The sequence below is a fragment of the Natator depressus genome, chromosome 27, assembly GCF_965152275.1.
Source record: "Natator depressus isolate rNatDep1 chromosome 27, rNatDep2.hap1, whole genome shotgun sequence".
NCBI lineage: Eukaryota > Metazoa > Chordata > Testudines > Cheloniidae > Natator > Natator depressus.
In genome coordinates this window covers 2,640,696-2,653,230 of record NC_134260.1, presented here as the reverse complement: position 1 = coordinate 2,653,230, position 12,535 = coordinate 2,640,696, and the positions used below count along the sequence as shown (strand labels likewise).

The 12,535-nt window shown below is 47.3% G+C and overlaps 2 protein-coding genes across 2 annotated transcripts in view; one reads left to right on the top strand and one right to left on the bottom strand.

Annotated features, from left to right (window-relative positions):
• The window catches only part of DNAAF19 (dynein axonemal assembly factor 19), a 180,587-nt gene that overhangs the window by 149,979 nt on the left and 18,073 nt on the right, over positions 1-12,535 (top strand). The window lies entirely within an intron of this gene.
• The window catches only part of EFTUD2 (elongation factor Tu GTP binding domain containing 2), a 37,767-nt gene that overhangs the window by 22,033 nt on the left and 3,199 nt on the right, over positions 1-12,535 (bottom strand). The window contains exons 4-10 of the mRNA XM_074940554.1: positions 12,051-12,129; positions 11,295-11,370; positions 6,928-6,993; positions 6,609-6,644; positions 5,039-5,129; positions 3,443-3,525; positions 2,767-2,933 (exon numbers count right to left, since the gene is read on the bottom strand). Coding sequence (XP_074796655.1) covers positions 2,767-2,933; positions 3,443-3,525; positions 5,039-5,129; positions 6,609-6,644; positions 6,928-6,993; positions 11,295-11,370; positions 12,051-12,129 — 598 coding nt within the window. The remainder of the gene's footprint in view (positions 1-2,766; positions 2,934-3,442; positions 3,526-5,038; positions 5,130-6,608; positions 6,645-6,927; positions 6,994-11,294; positions 11,371-12,050; positions 12,130-12,535) is intronic.

The following is a 12,535-nucleotide window of genomic DNA, read 5'->3' as shown; positions in this document are numbered from 1 at the left end:
AGTGGGCAAATGGTGGTGTACCCCCACATCCTTGGGGCCCTCCTTGGTCCCCCATTTCAGGTGTACCCTTGCCACGGGCACCTTAAATGGGGTCCCGCCCACCCCCGTCAGGGTCAGGTAGGTGTTGGGCACCACCCGATCTGGGGCCACCACCTCGGGCCGGGCCAGCGTCACCTCCGCGCCCGTATCCCAGTATCCATTGACCTTCCTCCCATCCACCTCCAGGGGAACAAGGCACTCTCTCCGGAGGGACAGCCCCGCACCCACCCTGTAAACCGAGCACCCTGAGTCCAGAGCCTCCAGCCCTCTGGCGGGGCTGGCTGGGGGTACTCTTCCCTCCTGAGCAGGTGGCAAACTGGTAGCCCCCCTTTCCTGGGTCGCCTGCCCCTCGTCCAGCTGAGTCCCTACCCAGTTAACCCTGGGTAGGTTGGGTCTGCTCAGTTTGTCCCTGAGCCCGGGGCACTGGGCCCGTACGTGGCCTCTCTGGCCACAGTGATAGCAGCTCAGGTCACGTTGGTCCCCTCGAACGGGTCGGAGGGGCCCGACACCAGGCGTTCCCCTTTGGAGGGGGTTCTCCCTATTTCCCCGCTGGGAGGCCCCATGGTGACTCTCTCTCTGCATCGGGGGGGGCCTGTTCTTTTGGGACTCCTCCCGGCTACCCCCTGACCGACTGTTCACAAACTCGTCGGCCAGCTGCCCTGCATGCTGGGGGTTCTCGAGCTTTTTGTCCACCAGCCACAGCCTCAGGTCGGAAGGGCACTGTTCATACAGGTGCTCCAGTACAAACAGGTCAAGCAGGTCCTCTTTAGTTTGGGCCCCCGCTGTCCACTTGCGGGCATATCCCTGCATCCTGTTGACCAGTTGTAGGTAGGTGACCTCAGGCGTTTTACGCTGACTCCGGAACCTTCTCCGGTACATCTCGGGGGTCAGCCCAAACTCACGGAGCAGGGCCTGTTTGAACAGTTCATAGTCCCCTGCCTCTGCCCCTGTCATCCGGCTGTAGACCTCCACGGCTTTGGGGTCCAGTAAGGGGGTGAGGAACTGGAGCCTGTCGGCAGGGTCAACCCTGTGCAGCTCGCAGGCATTCTCAAAGGCCGTCAGGAAGCTATCTATGTCCTCCCCCTCCTTCCGCTGGGCCAGGAAGCACTTATCAAAGCTCCTTGCAGTCTTGGGTCCCCCCTCACTCACCGCAGCCGGGGCCCCACTGCTCCTCAGCCTGGCCAGCTCCAGTTCATGCTGTCTTTGTTTCTCCTTCTCCTGCTGCTCATGTTGACGCTCCCTCTCCTTCTCCTGACGCTCCCTCTCCTTCTCCTGACGCTCCCTCTCCTTCTCCTCCTGCTCATGTTGACGTTGTTTCTCCTTCTCCTCCTGCTCATGTTGACGTTGTTTCTCCTCATGTTGACGCTGTTTTTCATGATCCTCCAGCTCCCTCATTTTCCTCTCCCTCTCCCATTCCAGCCGCATCCGCTCCAGGGATGGGGAGCTCCGCTGGGAGGATCCCCTGCTGGCTGCTGGGGTCAGGGGGCCCTCGGTATTCGCTGGGCTTCCCACAACCCCTCCCCCAGGCATAGGTAGGAAGGGTCTCGGGGTGTCCTGGGCAGCAGTCTTACCCCTCCCAGCCTGGTCAGGCCCCAGGGCCCACGCTGCGTCCGCCGGGCGGCTTCCCTCAGGGACAGGGATCGGGTCATCCAAGCGATCCCTCTCCTCCAGCTGGGCAATCAGCTGTTCCTTGGTGGACCTCCCGACGCGCAGCCCCCTCTGCCTGCACAGCTCCACCAGGTCGCTCTTAAGGCGTTTAGCGTACATCTCCCGGCTGGCCACTCGCAGGCCGGGCAGCTGTCCACGGTTTCCAGGAAAAGCCCCTAGTGTGCCAGTCCTTCTTGAGGTCACCACCTCTTTGCCAGGGTCGAGCTGCAGACTCCTCCGCCCCTGGGACCGCTCGCTGCAATCCCCCGGGGAACCCTGTTACTGCAAAAGTCCTTCTCTCTGGTCACACACTCCCAGGGGTTAACCGCCCCCTGAAACCGTCTCTCTCTGAATCTTCAGCACGCCTGGTCCCCGTCAATCCCCCTTCGTTTTACTGTTCCCCAGTCACTTACTGCAGGAAGCGCCGTTCACGGGGTGCAGTAGATCCCACCGCTGCCACCAGTTGTCACGGAGTGTGGGGGAGTCCAGGCCCTGCACCCCTCTTCCTGGGATTCACTGAGACTCTCAGCCAGCCAGTAAAACCGAAGGTTTATTGGACAACAGGAACACAGTCCAAAACAGAGCTTGTGGGGACACCCAGGACCCCTCAGTGAAGTCCTTCTGGGGGAGCAGGGAGCTTAGACCCCAGCCCTGGGGTTCCCTGTGTTCCTCCACCCAGCCCCAAACTGAAACTAAACCCACCGAGCAGGTTCCCTGCTGCAGCCTCCGTCCACATTCCTGGGCAGAGGTGTCACCTCCCCCTCCCCCTCCTGGCTCAGGTGACAGGCTCTCAGGTCTCCCGTCCCCAGGGCACATTCCCAGGTCAATACTCCCCCCTCCCTGCTGCGTCACATCGTCACAGTCCTCTCCACCAAATGTGTGTTAAGTGAACAAATCCATTCCAAGTTACGTGTCTAGTGCATGCACTTGCCATGGGTGGAGAACGGTTCCATGACTTGCAACTGTAATGACATATACTTTTGATTTTAGCATGAGTGATGCTCAAACACAGACTCCAAGATGGACTCAGTGGGCCAAGGATACCATGCTCCAATGACCACCCCCCTCACAAATCTTTACCTGATCAAGCCATTGACCTCATCTACTATGTGTCGGAGTTTGTAATAGGCATCAGTGGGTGGAAGCTTCAGCTCCAGGATCAGCCGATCTATCTTATTAATGCACACGGTCACTGCCAGCCTCTCCTGCACTGCATGCTTGATCAGCCTCTCTGTGTTCAGCATAACCTGTGGAAAACAAGGAGCATTACCAGACAAGCTAAAGCCCTTGATAACATGCTCTATGGGGCGTGACAGACAAAGCAGTGACCCTTATCCACTAGGCCAGCAGCCTGTAGAAAAGTCTAAGCTCACCCACCAGTGACCTGCTAATAATATGAATTTTACAAGTATGTATTTGACCCAACAGCATTCCTTTAAGCCACCCCTTCTGACACCTCTGATATAAATAATCATCTTTATTTCAGATGCGGGGGGAAATGGAGGTACAAAGTAGTTAAGCGAGTAGTCCAAAGTCACAGTGCATCAGTGTCAGACCTGGAAATAGAACCCAGGAGCCATAACTCTATGCTTCAATACCTAGAAAATGCTACCCATTCTAAATCAGCCTCCAAAGAGCCCCATCACTAATGCAAATGAACTCTACACAGATTGCTTCAGCTAGACTGAAGTCAGGATCAAGGAGCTCATGAGATTCTGAAATACATCCACAGGAGGTAAAAGAGACTAACACTTACCCCCTCGGCCGCATCAATGAAAAGCACAACTCCGTCGGAAATTCGAAGACCGGCAGTAACCTCATCAGAAAAGTTCACATGGCCTTCAAAACAAAAGCAATTAAAGCTCAGTGAGCCCAGTTCACAGAAATGACTCACTGGAGTGGGGAAAGCTGCCCGCACCTCTGATAACCTGTCATTGGTCACAAGCTTGCACTCCAGAGGGCACGGGTGAGAAGAATGGTGTTCCTTTGCCTTGCAGAAAGCACCTCAGTTAATCTAGCCAGGGCACTGTTGCCAGCATTGTGTATAAGGACCTTCCACACTGTCTTATGCTGATTTTTGAGACTACAGCATGCTACTAATGTTGTTTCTAATAGTCATCTGTTTGCAACTGTAACTCTATCCCCAGATCTTTGTGCAAATGCCTGTGGAAAGGTGGTAATTAAAGTAGTACTTTCAGAGAAGTGAATGAACTAAGCTAAGGAGCAGAGTTGGGCAGCAACCGGTATAATCCCTGCAAAACCCTCCTCCCTCTTCTGGTGTCTTCTGTGCTTGTCTTTCCTTGGCTTCGACTGAAAGCTCTTTGGACACAACAGGGGTGTTATTTTGTAATGCGCTGTATCAGTCTCCAGTCCCAGGCTGTTTTGTAACTCCATTCATAGCAAGCAGAAGTGTGGCTCTGCTTAGAGCAGGAATGAATGCATTTCACTTTCTTGCCCAAATGGACCACGTGTTCAAAAGAGCTCAGTACGGCAGGCACCAAGTTCTTCTGAAAACCTAAGCGTAAGTCTCACAATCGCACTTTGGAAGAATCTGGCCCAAACATGGGTGCTGAGACCTTGAAAATCTGGCCACACATCTACTTCCCATATATTTAAGTCACCTCTGCTGATTCAGCTCATACACAAACAAGATTCATAGGTTCCAAGGTCAATAAGGGACCATTCTGATCATCTTGTCTGACCTCGAAAAAGTGAGAAAGCAATGTTCTCAGTCCTGTTAGTCACGAAGGAACTAGTCCAGCTAAGAGAGCACGAGCTGAAGCCTATGCTGCCTTAAGCATCAGAAACAAAAAATTACCAGCTAAATTCCAGCTGCAAAATCTCTCTATAGCTGGTAGTGTCTTCAGAAGCAGAGAGCAGCCAGCTGGAAGGTCAGATCTGAAGCTCTGTTAGGGCTGAAATGGAATCACTAAGAGTAAACATGAAACCCCAGGAGGTCATCTTTGAAGGGAAACTTTTCCGAGTGTCGTTGCACTTTATAAAGTCTAAACTGAATAACTGGTCTATGAGATTTAAATAGACAGACACTGGATTTGAGAAAATGTCAACTGGTTTGGCGCAAAACTCCATTATGCCCTAGCACCAAAGCCCCCCTCAGACCCTCCTTTGTCAGACAGTGGTTTATATTTTTAATATTCCATTCATGTCTATGCACCTTCTTTCAGAAGACCTATAGGTTTTATGAACTGGGGCCCATTTGTGGAAGCCTTTACTGAAACGTGCATTTCTTACTCACACCAATAGCACCACTGGCTTTACTGAGACTAACTCACAAGCAGGACGGCCAGGATTAAGCCCACAAATTGTTAGTGTCTGGATCAGCTCAACACACCTGGCGTGTCCATGATGTTGAAGAGAAATGATTTCCCCTTGGTGTCCGGTAGAACAACAGTTACCGGGGTGCTCTTGATTCCAACACCCCTCTGAAAGAAATGAAGTCAGGATGAGCAGATAAATTACAGTGCAACATGACTGAAGGAAGTGGCAGTCAACCATGGAAGGAGAATTCATCAGACAAGACACAGGAAATCGCCCATCCATCCCAAGGTCCCATTCTCCTGCCATACTGGATTGGGCTTCTGATCCAGACACCCAGTAAACCTGCTCGAGCAGTAGCTAACACCCAGGTCATCTGAGGAAAGAGAAATCTCCTGAATACTGCACTCAGCTAATGGGAGAATTAATTCCTTCTGCCTCCCTTCTCGCTGCTGCCACCAGGTCATGCCCTGGCACGAGCTCTGCCCATACGCAGTGTAAAGAAACAGTGAAGGGATGGAAATACGAAGTTGACAGAACAGGCCCAGACATGACTCTGCACCAACAACGTGTAACCAGCATGACCCAGTTTGTTTTTAAATATAATCAAAGCCCCCAGTCTAAAGGTTGTACGTATCAGAGGGTAGCTGTGTTGTTTTTGTGGATACAGACTAACACAGAATCCAGTGGCACCTTAAAGACTAACAGATTTATTTGGGCATAAGCCATCTGAAGAAGTGGGGTTTTAACCCACGAAAGCTTATGCCCAAATAAATCTGTTAGTCTTTAAGGTGCCACCGGACACCTTGTTGTTTCAGTCTAAAGGCTCAAATCCCAGAAAGCCCAGGATTTATGAAAAATGGAATCTGTTTATTCTGATCTCTGAGTTCACCCTCCACTGCCCCAGCAGCAAATACCCCCTGCCCCGCGCCTTCCCTTCACAGACCGAACCCACGCGTGCCACTGGGACAGCCTCGGAAATTAAAGAGTTTAACTTTATAACCGTCGTCATCATCATGGCAAACCCCCCTTGCAGATCAAGTGCCACCCGGATTCTTAAGGTGATCTGGCTGGCTGGCCAGTCTGGGTCTATCTGACCTTATTGTGCCACTGAAGCTTTTGGTTCCCAAGTGATTGCCAAATGCATAGTGGCCTTTCTTGGTACACACACTTCAGCATTCACTGGTCTTCCATCCAAATAATACACCCATCACCAATTTTACATTTACCTCCAACATGCAGGATATTAAACAGCCCTTTCATAATACTACGTTGGTCAGTTAGCCTCAGCATCAGAGAAACTCTTGGCAGTTTCAACTACAAGGACAACTGACCAGATTGCCACAGGTGGTCAGCTTGAGTATATCTTTTTTATTTAATTAAACGTGACTACTAAGGTTATATATAAGGAGGCAAGAGTAATGGAAGGAACATAAGGTTTGGTCTGCTTGTCATTGCTTGAAGCAATAAGATCCTTGGTTTACAGATCAACTGGTGTGATGAATCAAAATGAACTTTCCTCCCAACATACAGGGCAAAAGAGGTCACACTCGGAAGCATTACGAGTGAAGAATTAATTTTTTCATGACTTTCTGCAGCTTGAGTGCAGTTTGCCAGAGTTAATTGCTATCTCAAGGTGCACTTACCTCTTGCTCCGTGAACAGTATGTCAGTGTAGCAAAGCTGCAGAAACAGACACAGTTCTCAGGGTCAGATCATGAAACAAGATGTCTTTATATCAAACATTTTTGAAGTCTGAACTAGGAAGTGATGGCTGTCTACATATAAACAACACAGTAAATAAATGGCAGAGCTAAGAACAAAACCCAGACGCCTGACTTCCAGTTCTCGGCTCTAACCTTTAGATTGCATTCTCCCTCATGCACAGAATCTCTCTATTTGAATGTGAGCACCCTCTGCCTTCCTGTCATCCCAAACGATCAGAACATATTGAAAAGCCACTTACATCCTGGTCGTAGCGCTTCCTGATCTCTGGGTGCGTCTGCTCTATCAGGCAATCCACAAAACAAGTCTGAAAGTATGAAAAAGGCAAGAAAAAGCAAGGTGACCGTATGGCTGATAAGCAGATATAGATGGGCCACCAAATCTTTGCTATTTTAGCCAGAGAGGTGAGAGGGAGCGGAGCTGGTGGCTAATTGTATGTTACCTGAAGTGGAGAATCTGTGATAGCAATCTCTCAAGGGACTAAAACTATCAGAGTAATGATAAAGTAACTGACAGATCATTAATACTACTACAATTTTACTATGGGCCCACTCAGGATGGGGGCCTCACTGTTTGGACACCAGTACAAACATAAATAGATGTAATCTGAGCCCTGAAGGGCTTCCAATCTAAAGCACACACAAGAGATGAAGGGTCAGGAACAACCCTTAACCATGGAGTGGGGCTACTCAGGAAGACCAGGGCTTTAAAGAGCCCGCTCCTAAGCAACGAGAGGAGCTAGTGAACAGGAGCAGCTAACAGGGGAGTTTTGTGAGGGAGTTTACAGGGGGCGCTACATACACTTAACATTTCTTAAACTTCTTTAAACTTAACAAAACATCCCCTGATAAAAACAAAAGGACAACAAAGGAACCAGTGGCAGGAGTAAAAAGAGAATGCAGGCAGAAGTCCAGCAACAGAGTGGGGGCTACCCAGTGTATTGCACCCAATGCAGCATGTAGGCAGGTGGCATATGTGTGCATTCGGTGCAAGGAGCTCCTGGCCCGCAGAGAGCATGTATGGGTTTTGGAGGCCAGGGTGGCTGAGACAGAGGAGCTAAGGGAGACAGAGAGGTACACAGACGAGACTTTCCAGGACACAATAGTACGATCCCACCCCCAGTCTAATAGCCTCTGTGCTGTTGAGGAGGGTGAAAGTCTCAGGGAAGGAGAACATCCAACTGGAGCAGAAGGAAACGATCCCATAGTTGGGACCCTCCTTCCAGATGATGTTGTGGTATCCTCTCGCACTGAGGATACCTCTCCAGAGGAGGGAACTCCAGTTATTAGGAAGAGACAGGTATTAGTAATGGGCGATTCGATCATTAGAAACATAGATAGCCAGGTTTGGGATGATCACCTTATTGTGCCACTGAAGCTTTTGGTTACCAAGTGATTGCCAAACGCGTAATGGCCTTTCTTGGTACACACGCTTCAGCATTCACTGGTGCTGAGATAAAGTTTCTTGACACCTTAAATGACTGCTTCTTGGAGCAGCTAGTCCTGGAACCCACAAGAGGAGAGGCAATTCTTGATTTGGTCCTAAGTGGAGCACAGGATTTGGTCCAAGAGGTGAATATAGCTAGATTGCTTGGTAATAGTGACCATAATATAATTCAATTTAACATCTCTGTGGTGGGGAAAACACCACAGCAGCCCAGCACTATAGCATTTAATTTCAGAAAGGGGAACTACACAAAAATGAGGAGGTTAGTTAAACAAAAATTAAAAGGTACAGCACCAAAAGTGAAATCTCTGCAAGCTGCATGGAAACTTTTTAAAGACACCATAATAGAGGCTCAACTTAAATGTATACCCCAAATTAAAAAACATAGTAAGAGAACCAAAAAAGAGCCACCTTGGCTAAACAACAAAGTAAAAGAAGCAGTGAGGCAAAAAGGCATCCTTTAAAAAGTGGAAGTTAAATCCTAGTGAGGAAAATAGAAAGGAGCATAAACTCTGGCAAATGAAGTGTAAAAATATAACTAGGAAGGCCAAAATTTTTTCTGGAAGAACAGCTAGCCAAAGACTCAGAAAGTAATAGCGAATTTTCTGTTTTTAAGTCCATCAGAAGCAGGAAGCTGCTGAACAACCAGTGGGGCCACTGGACGATGGAGATGCTAAAGGAGCACTCAAGAACGATAAGGCCATTGCGGAGAAACTAAATGAATTCTTTGCATCAGTCTTCACAGCTGAGAACGTGAGGGAGATTCCCAAACCTGAGCCATTCTTTTTAGGTGACAAATCTGAGGAACTGTCCCAGACTGAGGTGTCATTAGAGGAGGTTTTGGAACAAACTGATAAACTAAACAGTCATAAGTCACCAGGACCAGACGGTATTCCCCCAAGAGTTCTGAAGGAACTCAAATGTGAAATTGCAGGACTAACAGCTGTTGTCTGTAACTATCATTTAAATCAGCTTCTGTACCAAATGACTGAAGGATAGCTAATATGACACCAATTTTTAAAAAGGGCTCCAGAGGAGACCCCAGGAATTACAGGACCCCAGGTAAACCTGACTGCAGTACCTGGCAAACTGGTTGAAACTATAGTGAAGGACAAAATTGTCAGACACATAGATGAACATAATTTCTTGGAGAATAATCAAAATGGTTTTTGTAAAGGGAAATCATGCCTCACCAATCTACTAGAATTCTTTGAGGGGGTCAACAAGCATGTGGACAAGAGGGATCCAGTGGATATAATGTATTTAGATTTTCAGAAAGCCTTTGACAAGGTCCCTCACCAAAGGCTCTTAAGCAAAGTAAGCAGTCATGGGTTAAGAGGGAAGGTTCTCTCATGGATTGGTAACTGGTTAAAAGATAGGAAACAAAGGTTAGGAATAAATGGTCAGTTTTCAGAATGGAGAGAGGTAAATAGTGGTGTCCTCCTGGGGTCTGTATTGGGCCCAGTCCTATTCAACATATTCATACATGATCTGAAAAAAGGAGTAAACAGTGAGGTGGCAAAATCTGCAGATGATACAAAACACTACTCAAGATAGTTAAGTCCCAGGCAGACTGCGAAGAGCTACAAAAGGATCTCTCAAAACTGGGTGACTTGGCAACAAAATGGCAGATGAAATTCCATGTTGATAAATGCAAACTAATGCCCATTAGAAAACATAATCCCAACTATACAAAATGATGGGGATTAAATTGGCTGTTACCACTCCAGAAAGAGATCTTGGAGTCATTGTGGATAGTTCTCTGAAAATATCCACTCAATGTGAAGTGGCAGTCAAAAAAGCAAACAGAATGTTGGGAATCATTAAGATAGGGATAGATAATAAGATAGAACATATCACATTGCCTCTATATAAATTCACGGTACACCCACATCTTGAATACTGGGTGTAGATGTGGTTGCCTCATCTCAAAAAAGATATATTGGACTTGGAAAAGGTTCAGAAAAGGGCAACAAAAATGATTAGGGGTATGGAATGGCTGCCGTAAGAGGCAAGATTAATAAGACTGGGACTTGCCAGCTTGGAAAAGAAACAACTAAAGGGCAATATGATAGAGGACTATAAAATCATGACTGGTGTGGAGAAAGTAAATAAGGAAGCATTGTTTACTCCTCATAAACACAAGAACTAGGGGCCACCAAATGAAATTAACAGGCAGCAGGTTTAAAACAAACAAAAGGAAGTATTTTTTCCATACAATGCACAGTCAACCTGTGGAACTCCTTGCCAGAGGATGTTGTGAAGGCCAAGACTCTACCAGGGTTCAAAAAAGAACTAGATAAATTTATGGAAGACAGGTCCATCAATGGCTATTGGCCAGGATGGGCAGGGAAGGTTTCCCTAGTCTCTGTTTGCCAGAAGCTAGGAATGGGCGACAGGGGATGGATCACTTGATGATTCCCTGTTCTGTTCATTTGCTGTGGGGCACCTGGCACTGGACACTGTTGGAAGACAGGACACTGGGCTAGATGGACCTTTGGTCTGACCCAGTGTGGCCGTTCTGATGTTCAACAGGGAAAGAACATACAAGTAGATGAACACTGTGAAGAATGTACACAGCATGACTAGTTACATTTGGGGTTTTTTCCCTTTCTTTATTCATTGGGAGTAGAGGGGAAAATGTGGGAGTTAGTAAGAGCAAGGAGGGAAGGAAAGAGGGACTGTCACACTCTGTCAGCTCCCTATCCGTGAGGAGCAGGCCTGGTTTTGTAGGCATCACAGCAGAAGGCAGCCTTGACAAGGCAACGGTAAGGGTATTGCTCCTCTCTCCCCCAATCGGTTAGATCTACCTACATATTGTACTGATATATACTATCAAACACTCCCAAGCTGATGCGTACACATCACTTCTTAAAGCAGAGTTACATAACTACACATGCATTAGCTAGAGAACACAGAACTGAATGCATAAACTGGCTTCTGGCTTACTACTATAACCACTGAGAGACTATCAACAATCGGCTTGGCCTCCTAATTAAAAAAACAGTCACTACTGTGAGCCAGTGAGCTCTTACACAGGTGCTATTTAACAAGGCATGTCCCTGCACAAGTGTGCTGTTATCCTTCAACAGCACCAGCTGATTCATTAACACAGAAAACACCCTCTGTCCTCAGCCAGGCACAGCCCTGTATTCATTCTACCTTGCCATGGTGGAGATGCCCGCACAGGGTCACATTCCGAATCAGCTCAGAGTTGTCCATCAGATCTGCCAGGAAACTAGAGGAAGGGAAGAAACAAATGACAGTTAGCTGCTTCTATTCTGCCCACAGTACGATCCCCCAGTAAGACCTGGCACTTCAGTTGCACCTTTCAACCCAGGGTCTTGAAGTGCTTTAGAACATTCATTCTCCTAGCTCCCTGCCAGGTACGTAAACATCCTCAATTCACAGACTGTGAAGCTGACCCACAGAGATTAAGTATAGGACCAATGGTATTGATCCATTACTTGATGAAACAGTAGAACTGTCAATAACAGTGCTGAAAAGATGGAAGTGTTCAATAAATATTTCTGTTCTGTACTTTGGGAAAAACAGATGATGTATTTATATCATATGATATAAAGGTCCCTTTATATGGGAATGCATTTTTAAGCTTCAGTTCCTTTTGTACCTTCTTCCTTCTCCCCTCTAGCTAGAAAAAGGGAAACCAGCTGCTCTTGCAGTTCTGCTGATGGTATCCCTATGCCAATGAAAGGCCAAACTGCTGCTGTTTTGGAAAGCTGGAAGACAAGACGTTTTCACCTCCACTCTAGAGCAGCTTTTTCCTCCGAGTGGTACATACCAATCCCTCTTACCTCCTCTCAGGCTGCGAACATGGGAAAGCAAAGGGTACGCTGTATGAATGACTTGAACCAAATACGAACTTTTGAAAGAAAAAGAAAGCCACACAGTACTCACTCCATCTCATACACGGTGACAGGCAACGTCTGCTCCATCAGGGAGAATTTCTTGGTTTTCACAGGTTTAATAATAGGCTCTGAAAACAAACCAAAGAAAAATGGAAAGGTATTCCCTAGTACCCCTCAGCCCCAGCATTCTCTCTAATTTTAGAGGTTAACTGTAATAAATAGTAGACAAAACTTTAAGCTGGCACTGTGATTTTCAAGTTGATGGCATCCCTTTAACTCTTGTATGTGCAGAGGATCAGAAACTAAACTGAAATAAGTTTTTATTTGCTATCTTTAAAGTAACTTATGAACAAAATTCTTCTTTGTTAACTATCTCAACAGAACTTCTGTTAAAACGACAAACCAAACCTAACCAGAGAGAATTCTGAAGTGAGGAAACTAACGATACTGCCAGCAGCAAGACTTTATTTTCCTTCTCCCTTACAAGTTTGTTTTAAGAAACCCTCCCTGATCGCACCCACAGTTTACTAACCT